Source organism: Buteo buteo, chromosome 13 (genome assembly GCF_964188355.1).
Source record: "Buteo buteo chromosome 13, bButBut1.hap1.1, whole genome shotgun sequence".
In the NCBI taxonomy this organism is placed as follows: Eukaryota; Metazoa; Chordata; class Aves; order Accipitriformes; family Accipitridae; genus Buteo; species Buteo buteo.
In genome coordinates, this window is record NC_134183.1 from 31,322,644 (window position 1) to 31,335,748 (window position 13,105).

General features: G+C 40.0%; 1 protein-coding gene across 1 annotated transcript in view; it reads right to left on the minus strand.

Annotated features, from left to right (window-relative positions):
* ADAM10 (ADAM metallopeptidase domain 10) overlaps positions 1-13,105 on the minus strand; it is a 57,604-nt gene that overhangs the window by 40,082 nt on the left and 4,417 nt on the right. Inside the window, exon 2 of the mRNA XM_075045377.1 lies at positions 5,084-5,234. Within this exon, the coding sequence (XP_074901478.1) occupies positions 5,084-5,234 (151 nt within the window). The remainder of the gene's footprint in view (positions 1-5,083; positions 5,235-13,105) is intronic.

The following is a 13,105-nucleotide window of genomic DNA, read 5'->3' on the forward strand; positions in this document are numbered from 1 at the left end:
ATTACCTTAACACGCAAAAGAAAGTTATGCTATATTAAACTCCTTCACTGTATCTTAAGCTGGTGCCAAAGGCATTGGTCTTCTATGCATCATCCCATGTATTTTTTGTGGGTTTTTTTTTTGTTTATTTTTGGGGGGGGGGGGGGGGAGTTGGGGGTTGGGTGGTGAGGGTTCTGGAGTGGGTTCAAAAGCTACTTTATACCAGGAACTTAGTTGGTTAATATTAACACTGCGCATTCATTATCTTTGTATGGACTCTAAAACACTCAATATAAACTGGCAGGTGGAACAGCTATGATACATAACCAGGATTGTTTTAAAACTTCATATTCCTTCCCATTTGAAGCATTTTAGAAATGGGCACATTTTGCTCCACTGGTGAAACAATGTCAACTCATCTAAACCACACCGTTTATGATTCAAAAGAATTAATAGGTATCCATAGCTTAGTTTCAGCAATTTTAACTGCCCTATTAAGCTAGTGTTTCAGCATTGAATAGTGGCTGGTTTGGTTTAATTCACTACATCTGCCATAACGAGTTGTATTTTAGATTACCCAACAAAAAAGTTTTGAAAAATTTCTCTTCTTAATGCTACTGTGTAGCATTTAACTTTCAGAGCAAGGTTAAAGAAGGCAGGGTTTTTCAATGATGGCATGTTATACACCCACTTGTAGAACTACTGAGCCTGGTGTGAAAAAAAGGTAGCTTTGGGTTTAATTCAGTCATTACAGTATCTATTTCATTATTAAACTGTTATTAGCCCATGGTTAAATGGTCACTTTAGCTTGGTATAAATATATAATATTTAATTTTTATTTTATCCTTTTTCAACAAGAGGCTACTATGAAATACAGTTCTTAAATCCAAACAGTCTACGGAAAAGAACAGATGCTACTTACACAATCATAAAATACTTGTAGCTGCCAGCCATTTTCTGGACAATGAAACTAAATTTGATGAATGCTAATCTGGCATATGTCAGCACTGCCACTGAAAAGGGTAGTATTGCATCTTCCCTCTCACCACTTCTGCTTATTTCTGTACCCTTTCTTCTTACAGCTTATATACTGAATTGAATGACGAATTAATCTGGCTGAAAAATAGCCAGCCAAATCACTTCCCATCTTGACTGGCCATGTGACCAACAGGTGCTTCCTCTGGCACAAAAGAAAAGATTAAGTTTATAAAGTTCAAACTGGTACCAGAGATACAGCGTAAGAACTGTTGTGGTCCAGCTAGCTTCATTTGCAGTTTCCAGCAGAGAACAGCAGTAAATATTAGGACAGCTCTTCCATTGTTTCCTGGCTACAGAAGATAGCCATTTCATCAGAAGCCAACTCAAAACAGAAGGTTATCATTTCAGTACTCATAAGCAGCAGCTGTTTAGTATCTTTATTAAGTTAAGGAGATGCAAGTCAGACAGCTGTATGCCAATAAACCACTACACCTAGACAAAGTCTTAACTAACCATTTGGTATAAGGCCATTCAAAAAACCAGGTTTAAATTTTCAGAATCTCAAACCTCATGTTTACCGAAAGCCTGTAAGTTTCATCACCATATTTAAATAAAACAGCACTTTAAGAGTCCATGGGCTAAATCTAAATGGTTTAAGGATTTTGCAAAAGCTTTTTTCCTACCTTAGCACACAGTAATTAGAATATTTGATAGGAAGGTTTTAATGTTGCCATGACATACATCACTTCTAACTATTCACAATAAACTAGCTACAACTACAAAAAGGACGCCAGGTGCCCACCAAAGCTGTTCTATCACTCCCCCTCCTCAGCTCGACAGGGGAGAGGAAATATAACAAAGAGCTTGTGGGTCAAGATAAGGACAGGAGAGATCACTCACCAATTACCATCATAGGCAAAACAGACTCAACTTGGGGAAAATTAACTCAATTTATTACAAATCAACCAGAGTAGGGTAATGAGAAACAAAACCAAATCTTAAAACACCTTCCCCCCACCCCTTCCTTCTTCCCGGGCACAACTTCACTCCTGGATTCTCTACCAACCCCCCCAGCGGCACAGAGGGATGGGGAATGGGGTTTACGGTCAGTTCATCACACGTTATTTTCTGCCACTTCATCCTCCTCAGGGGCAGGACTCCTCACACCCTTCCCCTGCTGCAGCGTGGGGTCCCTCCCACAGGAGACAGTCCTCCATGAACTTCTCCAACGTGGGTCCTTCCCACGGGCTGCCGTTCTTCACAGACTGCTCCAGCGTGGGTCCCTTCCACGGCATGCAGTCCTTCAGGAGCACACTGCTCCAGCGTGGGTCCCCCGCGGGGTCACAAGTCCTGCCAGAAAACCTGCTCCGTGGGCTCCTGTCTCCACAGATCCACAGGTCCTGCCAGGAGCCTGCTCCAGCACGGGCTTCCCACGGGGTCACAGCCTCCTTCAGGAACCCACCTGCTCTGGCTTGGGGTCCTCCCTGGGCTGCAGGTGGAGATCTGCTCCATCGTGGACCTCCCTGGGCTGCAGGGGGACAGCCTGCCTCACCAGGGTCTTCACCATGGGCTGCAGGGGAATCTCTGCTCCGGCGCCTGGAGCATCTCCTCCCCCTCCTTCTTCACTGACCTTGGTGTCCGCAGGCTTGTTTCTCTTACATGTTCTCACTCCTCTCTCCAGCTGCCGTTTCTGTCTGTCCCAACTTTTTTTTCCTTCTTAAAAATGTTATCACAGAGGTGTTACCACTATCGCTGATTGGGTCGGCCTTGGCTGGCGGCAGGTCCGTCTTAGAGCCGGCTGGTATTGGCTCTGTCAGACACAGGGGAAGCTTCCAGCAGCTTCTCACGGAAGCCACCCCTGTAACACCCCCCCCCCCCGCTAACAAAACCTTGCCACACAAAGCCAATACAACAGTTTTCCAAACTGCGACACACCTTCGAAGCTACTAAATACACTGTATGAAGTAAAACACGTTCAAAGCTACTAAATACACTGTATGAAGTAAAACACAATTCACTTGATCCTTCCTAATTCATATTTAAAGAAAAATGAAAATATGTTGTAAGAACACACTCAGACGGATTAAGGGGAAATTGTGGACTAAATTTACAGCCTGTCAGCTACCCTCTCTTTGGCAGGAAGTGTTAGATGTGTCACAGGAAACCACCAAAATCCTAAATTATGGACTGGTTTGACCTTATAGGAAGTTTCCATTCCCTCCTCAGTTAACAATGGATTTGTGCCTCAGAGCATAGGGATTTAGAATCAATTCCATGTATAAACACCAACACTTTCCTTTGTGAGTAATAGTAGCTGTTATCAAAACCTTTATAAACCTGTTTGTCTAAGGTTTGGTGTGACTGAGATCCATGAAGTAAGAGAGGAAATCTTTTTTAGACCTCATTGTCAGTATGGTTAACAATTTTATACGGTAATGCTTTTCAGCCCACCTTATTAACACAGATAGAATGCACAGGCTAAGCTAAGAGCTCTATTTTACAGAGGAGTATTATGGGATCTTTATCAATGACAAGATGAACCTGCTCAAGTGGACTGAAATGTGGACTGCTCCCAGAAAGAATGGTCCCATTCTCCCTCCATCAACCCTTCAAGTCATGCTGATTGCTTCTTTTGCCAAGTAATTTTCAGCTGGATCAGTTCCCAGATCCTATTCCTTGCATGGTCTTAAGACTACTAGGGCTAGCACAAAGATAATACTGGGAATGTGGTCAGGCCTGTTCCTCTCTGCAGCACCACACACTTTGGTAAGCCTTAATTAACCATCAGCCTGCAGCTTAAGAGTGGCAGCATTAGACTGAAACTAAACTTCACTGTCTTGGAACCTTGTTGGAGATTTAATTTAAAAGTGGAGAGGTTTACAGTATGAGGAGCTTCTGAAACTTTCTACTCTGCAGTCTTGTTTATTAGAACAATTTAACAGCAAGGACTAGAGATTGCCTGTGAAGCTACAGCAGAGACAGCAGCAATATGACTCTTCTTTAAATAATAAAATTCCCTCAACTAAAAATTACACCCAAAAATGTAGTTTTAAGGACAGGACTTCATATTCAGGATTTGGGTTGCAGTTCTACAGCAGTTACAAATACAACCCTAACGCTAACCTTTTGGGAGCATGCACTGAAATTCAGTCATTACACCATACACCTCCAGTAGCAACACTCAACTCCCTGAAGAAATTACAAGCTGGCACAGAATTAGAATGCTTACTTATAAACCAGTATTCCAAACACAGATTCAGAAGACCTGGTTTTACCTTCGCTCTGTCAAACTTCCTATGTTTCTACATATGGCTAGCAATTATTTATCAAGTTCTAATTACTTAAAATTGTAACTGAAATAATTAGAAATACAAGGGCATTACATATTCCTAAAATATATTAAGGCGGTGGTGCTGCAAAGGAGGGAGTCAAAGAAACAAAGACACAGATGCAAATTTTAACTTTCTTCCTGTTTCTCCTTGGTTATACAAAAAGCAGGCAATTTTAAAAGTACAAAGAGTTCTTCCTAGATGAAACCTACAAATTATATTTCAGTTGCTCACACTGAATATCTAACTTTTGTACCAGATCTTACAACTACATGTTAAATGCAAGGCAAAGCAAGTCTTGTAACAGCAATTATGTTTTCCCCATGTCAAATAATTGCTAAATTCCACAACAGCACAGAAAACAGATGACACCATTACACATGAAACAGAAGACTCTTTTGTCCTATTTTGTAGTTTCAAACGCAGTTTGAAATTTACTTTTTTCTCAAATCTTTTCAGGCAGTTTGGCATAATTTATTGTAAAAAAAAACAGGTGTCAAAGTTGCATTATAAACTCAGAATCAACTAGCATTCTGTTCCCAGTATGATTCCATTGTTTAAGCTTCAAAGCACATTAATAGTTTTCACCAGAAGTACATATGAGTGATTACAAGCAACAATTTCACACTCGTACTGGACATCAGAGCAAATACTTCATAGAAACCACAAGCACTGCATTTTAGTGTATTCTAGCTAACATTAGTTTGATGACTATTTCACCATGTACATTTCACTATAATTAAAACACATATATGAATAAAATATTTAAAGCAAATACCTTTTAAAATATCACTAACCTTCCATGAGCATGAAAATCTAGGTGCAAGAACTGATCTTCGTGCGATACTGCTCTTTTGGCACGCTGGTGTTTTTGGTGTAACAAATCCACATCGTAAGACAATCCTTCATAATGTCTAATGTATTTATTTAGAGGATCTCCATACTGGCCTGAAAACAGAAGAAAGTAAGGTTTAGCATGTCTGAGAAATTACTAAGGTTACAACCACACTACCAGGTATGGCAGATCTGTGGTGCAAAACAGTTGGTGATGAGGACCCAACTTCCACATTATATACATTTTAACTTTCTTTCTTCTCTGTTGTATGCTTCAGTTTCATTCTAATCTAGTGCCACAGACTGAATGTACACTTGCTGTTAAGAGTGCGTTAGATGGACCTTGGAAGGTTCAGTTTGAGTATAGTTCATTTATTCCAAAACTACTCCACAATACAAACCACATCATTGTAGACAGGAATGCTTCAGAGGTGTTTCAGAAACACACTCCTGATCCAAACACAAAAAGCCCAACAGCTGCACCTCTTTCTTTTAGTTCCCTAGAAAAACTGTACTTCCAGCTTCACTCTGCACTCACGACACCAAAGTATCTGCTCAGAATGTTTATAATTCACATGCCAAACATCCAGAAAAATTAAGAGCAAATCATGCCACCTAGCAACACAACATGCTGTATCACATGGAAAGTTCTATCATATGGAAAAATTTTATTAAAGATGTATCTCCAAAGACATAGATTCAGTTCAGTCTATTTTGGACACTTCCTTCTAAGGCAATATTTCTGACCCACATTAAGAGTGCATGACAGAAAACAGAGAAAGATTTTGGTCCTCCCATCCTGATGGAGGAAGGGACATGCAGAACTGACCAGAGGCACTAGCATTTGAGAGCTCCTCATAGATCTAATACGCATACAGAGGACAACCGTATCAGCTCTGTATTTACACTAGACATTAGACATTTTACTACAACACAGTATTTTTCACTCCAATGTTAGCATTACTAGGTCAGTAACAGGATAGAAAACTCCTTGTGCTGCCCAGACACCTGTCAGATATACTGCTGAGATGTACTTTCGCCTACCAAACAGCCAACAGGCCAGCAATTGTAAGAACCAAAATAGTAAAGAAGTTACCATAGCATTATTTTTCCCCAGACAAGGAACCACTATATGCATTACAGACATTTGGTTAATTCAGATTTTAGTCACTTCTTCTGAATAAGTACACAGTTTCCAGTCAGGATTCACCTTCTTATTATTTAATATATCCCAAGCAATCATAGAAATGTATGCACAATAAATTCACAGTACAGCATGTATTTCACGAGAAGCATATTTTCATATCCTGACCACCACCAAGGTCTCCATCCCCTGCCTCTGCACATTCAACACTGATACTCTTCCTAAGTCTCACCACACTTCTATATCAAACGCTAGCACTAGAACACTATGCATGAAAAATATTTCATCTACCTGCCAAAAGTAAACACAGATGCTGTGGGAAGAATTATTAAGATGAAGTAATTCAGTAACTGTAATCAGAGACCAAAAAACACAGAAGTTCCAACAGTAGAAAATAATGTGGAGAAATAGAAAAAAACCAAAACAAAACAAATGCAACTTGTGGAACAAACCACTGTGTGTTTGCAATGGAGGTAGTACACACAGTATGTTTTATATACACAGTGAAAAAAGGTTTTTAAACAGTTTCTATTTAAAATATCCAATCATAAGGAATTAATTTAGGTATCTATATCTAGAATCTACAGTCAAGAAGAGTGAGATCATTTCAGTAGTTCTGGTTTCAAAGCCAGATTATATATGACCCAAACTATGTCATGTTTCTCGATGTACTGAACATCAAAGCCAGCAAAGGATTAAAGATTAAGTGATGCACAATATTTCAAAACTCCAAGGAGTAATTGTGTTTTGATACATAACTTTTATCAGTAGCTAGCACAAAAACATTCACCCTGCTTGAAACAAAGCCTTGCAGTACTCTATACACTTTATGCAACAAACATACAATCCTTTTCTCTTTTAACTCCATAGAAGCAACTATTTCTGAAGATCAACTATTCATTACAGAAACTACTTTGTGTATCAAATCACTCAAAGGTAAGCACCATCTCTCACAGTGTTATTATGCAAAACGTCAAGTTTTCTTTTAAGCAGCCTGACGGCAATATATTGCCAAATTTATCTGTAGAAGGAACGTTTTAGCACTGTCCATGTTTAGTAAAAATTTCCATACAAGTTCTTCCCTACATGAGCCCTTTGACAAAGCATATTCCAAAACTTTAGAAGGTGTTTCAGTGAACTGTACGTTTTTTATTGAAACAAGTTGGCCCCATCTTTTTAGTTCACTGAGACGCGATGTGATGATACAAAGACAAACTGAGTGCAGTAAACGTATCATCATCATTTTTACTAGCTGTAACACATCATCTTTCACAAAAAGGACACAGAAATTCAACTGTCAACCACTTCATTTATGAAAAGATAGACCTGATGTAAAGCCTGAATTGTCTATTGAAAGCTGTGGTATACAAACACAATCTTATCTACACTAAGAATATGAAATTAGAATACAGAACATGCAAGTTGCTGGTTTTCCAGTTCGAGGTTGAATCAGTAATGTGCAAACATATCCTCACAAAGAGCGTAAGATTCATTTCCATATCATAGGAACTGCATTTCATAGTACTTACTACTACATTCTGAAGGTTAGGCAACCACAATCAAAGATATAACATTATGTGCCAGTTTCTGCTTCAAGGATGTATAAACCTTTTTTTTCCCCCACCCTGTTCTGTTTTTCCACTGTATGTTGTTCTTAACTGTGTGTATGCAAGTGTTTGCCCAATTGCTCCTGGCTCCTCACTTAGCTTTGAAGCCCTCCTTCCTCAACCTCCTCCTTAAGGAAGGGAACAAATTATTCAGTTTATGCTTGATTTTTCAAGAACCTGACTTGGGCTATCTTCTTATTTTTCCTGAAGAAATATCAAAGTGCAGCATTTGCGAGATCAAATAGAAAGTCAAATCTCCAATTTTCTCCAGAATTCTTAATTCTACAAGGAAAAAGCAGGACATCTCATAATCAGTTTAACCTCAGACCAAACTAAATGTGAGAATTCTCAGAGATTTCATGTAATGTTTTTTCTTCAGATATCTATACTGACAAGGTCCAGGGAGGTCCAAAGAGACAAGTGTATCCCAAAGCTTTGCCTCAGTAGTGTTAAATTTTCACACAGAATAAAACCTGTTATTGTAGTAAGAATATAATTTTGTAAGCAAAATTACAAATTTACCTTTCCCTGTATTTATTGCCATGAGGTCTTCTTTAAATTAATACCACAGATTTCTCAGGCATTAGAATGTCTGATCACCAATAAGCTCAATGAGCAACACAAAAGATGACTAAGTAAATTAATACTTCCAAATGCATCGCTTGCATCTAGCAGCAATGTGCACAAGATGATACCACCATATCTTTTTAAAATTCAAGTACTACTACAGATAAGACCACATTCAAATTTCCTTGCAGTACTGTAGGCTTCTGCAAGTGTTGACTCTTCATCACTGACTGCAAATACAGTCCAATAACAAAATTTCATTCTAATTTCCTCTCACTCTTAAGTCTCAAAATATAAGTCCATTCTCATCCAGCTTTCCAGAAACCTTTTAGGTGTCTTAAACATTTATAAAATGTGTGATTTAAGCAAGTCTACATGAATTCTAATCCCAATAAGAACAGGACGAATCCAAAGTTTCAGCAGCCAGCATGATGAATTTTGAGGATGAAGGATGTTGTCCCTGTCTAATGTTTCTCTAATCACTTCCAACATAATCCCACAAAGTGAAGCAGAAACACCTCCTATGGCCCAAGAGCTTCTATAAACCAAACAAGATTAGCCTGAGTCTACCCATTATATCAAAATGATGCTCAATATACATTTGCCTGACTACAGGTACATGCTTTCCAATTCCAGGTACATGACCCCAAAGTGTCAAACATTAAAGAAAACAAGCTTCAAAATTAACTGATATAAGCTAAAACTTAGCTAAAGTTTTATTTTTCAAGTGAACCTAAATCTAGAATATGATACTCATAACTGACTTCAAAAACTTTTATCAAAACTAAGGAGTTAGTACGCTGCAGAACGTGTAAACTTCTGTGCTCCATAATCCCAAGCCTATTTAACAAGTCTTCAACTTTTCTGTGGTAGGAGGCTTCTAATAATGCATGCCTTTAAATTGTTATAGGCCATTTTCTTCTCAGTATTGCAAGGTACTCCTTGAACAGCTTCAGGTACCTAGAAAAAAAGTTTTAAAGCACGACAACTTACTGAAGACCCAGTAATACTTCACACCTGATCCAGGTCTCATGACCACGTGGAAAGCTGAAAGACTGCACTCAGAACTGAGTCACAAAGAATAGTTTTTAAGTGCTAACTACTGTGACAAGACAGCAAAGGACTATTGACATTAAAAAGCTTTATAACTGTTCTCTCTGGGAGCAAAAGCAGAGAGGGTTTTAAGCAAAAATCCTTTTTCTTAACCAAAATGTATACACTTTCTGTGATCACACAGGGAAACACCACTATTTCTTTTCACTTTCTCCAAAACTTATAAAACTCCTTATGTTTTAAGCACTCTCATAGCAAGCACTTAACACAAACACTCTTGCTGATCTCCTCTTGCTAAACCAAAGCAGCTGCATATCACCTAGAGTATATGCTATTTCATAGCTTTTCTAAAAAGGGACTTCAGACAGGGTTGAAATCAAGGCTTCAAAATTAACGGTTACTTTCACTTCCAGAAGCACTTATAAAGTTCACATTCCTATAGCGTTCAAAGTCTGCAACTGATACGCAATCTCCTTCTAATAAAACCAGCTATGTATCAAAAGTGGCTATCTTCTTCACAAAGGTAGCTTAATAAGTAACTCAACCTTGGTAACACAAGAATTTACAGGATCCCGGGGCAAAAGTTTGTTAAACTGGAAAGAAGCCTTCACTGAAGTATATGAGGCAGGTACAACTGCTAACTCCAGTTTTTGTAATTAGAAGATTCTGCATGTAAAAGGAAGACGTCTGTCACAGAATCTGAGTAGTGCACACACAGAGATCTCAATCGCTGTGACAAACTACTGTTGTTATTTTGTTGTCACTGAAAAACTATTTTTGGGTTTTTTTTTAATAGAGACTGCAAGACAAAGATCTTTTCAAATAAGGAAATGATCAGGAGCCTGCACTAAGGAACATTGAACCATGAGGATCTAGATACAGTTTAAGGGAGCTGCTTTACAAAGTTCATGTATCATACTGCCATCAACCAAAGGACTTGCTAAACTAGATGTGGCATTTCCTATGACAAAAACTCTCCAGCAACGAAGCTTTATTCTCATGGGCTTAGAACTAAATACAAGGAAGGACTTTAAACAGAATTAGGCAGCACATGTAGGCAAATGTCTCAAGGTGACAGTCCCTATAAAAGATTTTTGTGTATGAGGGTCTACAGCTCTTCAGCATCCCTAGAGAGCTGTAAAGAAAGTATCTACAGTTGTCATTTCGAACAGACACAAATCCAACTGGACAGGTAGGGAGTCTGAGGCATACATTCTCACCTTCTAACTAAGTTTATGCAAAGGATAAAATGTATCACCCATGGGATTTTATCTGTAAGCCTCCTGGTTCACCTTGAGCAGCTATATATAACAATTGTTTGGTGGTCTATGCTAAATGATTTGCTCCTCAGTTCATTTATCATGGTTATTTTACCAGAGAAGATTATGAAAATTTCCCCCGCCCCCCCCAGACAAAATCTTCCCAGTCTGTGGGAGTGAAGCAGTACCCACAGCAGAGGAGCTAGGGAACAAACACTTAAGCCAACTGGATATACAGAAGTCCACGGGATGAGATGGGATGCATCCAAGACTGCCGAGGGAGCTGGCAGATGCCATTTCGAGGCTTTCTATCACCTTTTTGAAAGGCTATGGTGATGGAGGGGGGTTCCTGACAACTGGAAGACAAACGTCATCCCCATCTTCAAGGCGGGGGGGGGTGTCTGGAGATCTATAGGCTGGTCAGACTAACCTCAGTATATGGGAAGATTATGGAGGAAATCCTTATAGAAGCTAGTTTCATGCAGATAAAGACGACTGGTAATAAACAGTACTGAAAGTTTACCACTGTAAACATAAACATCCATTGAGTTTATATATAATTGTGGTAAAAGATGACAACGCTTAACTTCCCATAAGAGGATAAATCAAGCATGCACTGTTCTAAAAGGTGAAGTTTGTATTAAACCACTGAGATTAAGACTTGCATGACACAGGCAAATAGTTCAAATACAACTGAAGCTTGATAACAGGGGAAAAAAAGCACAGAATATGACTTGATAGACTAACAGAAACTGTTCAGCAACCAGGCTAACTTACCAGACAACTCTTTTTACTGCAAGTGTCATCACTGATTTGCAGATTTGAAATGCCAGCATATGATAAACATCTTTAAGAGAATTATTATTATAATTTTAATTAAGATAATCAAAGCAAGATGTACTTCTTCAAGCTTCAAGCTGTTTTCAATGTAGAGTTTATTTCTCAAAAAAAGTTCCCTATACATAGGACATTAAAGAGTGTACATAGCATTCAGATTTAGCACTTCTGTGCTTAAGTGTATTGAAAGCCAGTAATCCTACCATAACCTCCCGACTTGAATTTCACTGAAGAATTTATTCAGGCTGTAGTTTCATAACTGCCAGCAGAAGGGCAGGTCCTGCTGCCCTCTTTCATCCACTCCATTTCTATTCTTCCCTTGTGCTGGCACTAAAACTGATTCAGCTGAAAAATATAGTTTCTCTTCTGGTCAAGTTACTTTTTGATGAAAGAAAAGCGTGTAATCAAAAAGTCAGGATCATTTCCCTTCACTGAAAACTCACATTTAGAGCAGAGTTAAACAGTACAGCACCACCAGTGTAAGCAGTACAGAGATGTCCACTCATATTTTTTTTTTTACCCTTTTCCTCCCTACCCCACGTGAGTCCCAGCTCTTCCTCTCCACTGGGCTTGGGTCTGCACAATAAACCAATGGAAGTTACATGTCTGGCAGGAAATGATTAATTTATTTTGTTTAAATAAGCAGGTGGAATTGGCTCCCCATGGCATGAAACACAAGAGGCAGTGAAGGAAGAGAGGGTGGGAATGCATGGTATCATGGTTTAAGCCCAGCCAGGCAACAAGGCACCAGGAGGCTGCTCGCTCACTCCTTCCCCTGCCCCCCGGTTGAATGGGGAGGAGAAAATATAAAGAAAAGCTCGTGGGTTGACACAAGGACAGGGAGGGATCACTCACCAATTATGGTCACAGGCAAAAAACAGACTCGACTTAGGGAAAAAACAAAATCAACTGAATTTACTCCCAGTCAAATCAAAACAAGGATAATGGGAAGTAAACCCAAATCTTAACACATCTTTCCCCCACCCCTCCCTCCTTCCCAGGCTCAACTCCACTCCCAGTCCTCAACCCCAGCAGCACAGGGGGACGGGGAATGGGGTTTGCGGTCAGTTCATCACATGCTGGCTCTATTGCTCCCTCCTACTCAGGGGCAGGACTCCTCACACTCTTCCCCTGCTCCAGCGTGGGGTCCCTCCCACAGAAGACAGCCCTCCACGAACTTCTCCAATGTGGGTCCTTCCCACGGGCTGCAGTTCTTCACGAACTGCTCCACATGTGTTCTTCCTGCGGACTGCAGTCCTTCAGGCACAGATTGCTCCAGCATGGGCTTTCCCAGGGAGTCACGGCCATCTTCCGGGGCATCCACCTGCTCCAGCGTGGGCTCTTCCACAGGCTGCAGGACGACAGCCTGCCACCTCACCACGGGCTGCAGGGGCATCGCGCACCTCCTCCCCCTCCTTCTTCACGGACCTTGCTGTCTGCGTAGGGGTTTCTCTCACATTCCACTCCCCTCTCCGCTGCAGGTTCTCCCTTCTTAAATATGTTACGGCAGAGGCGCTG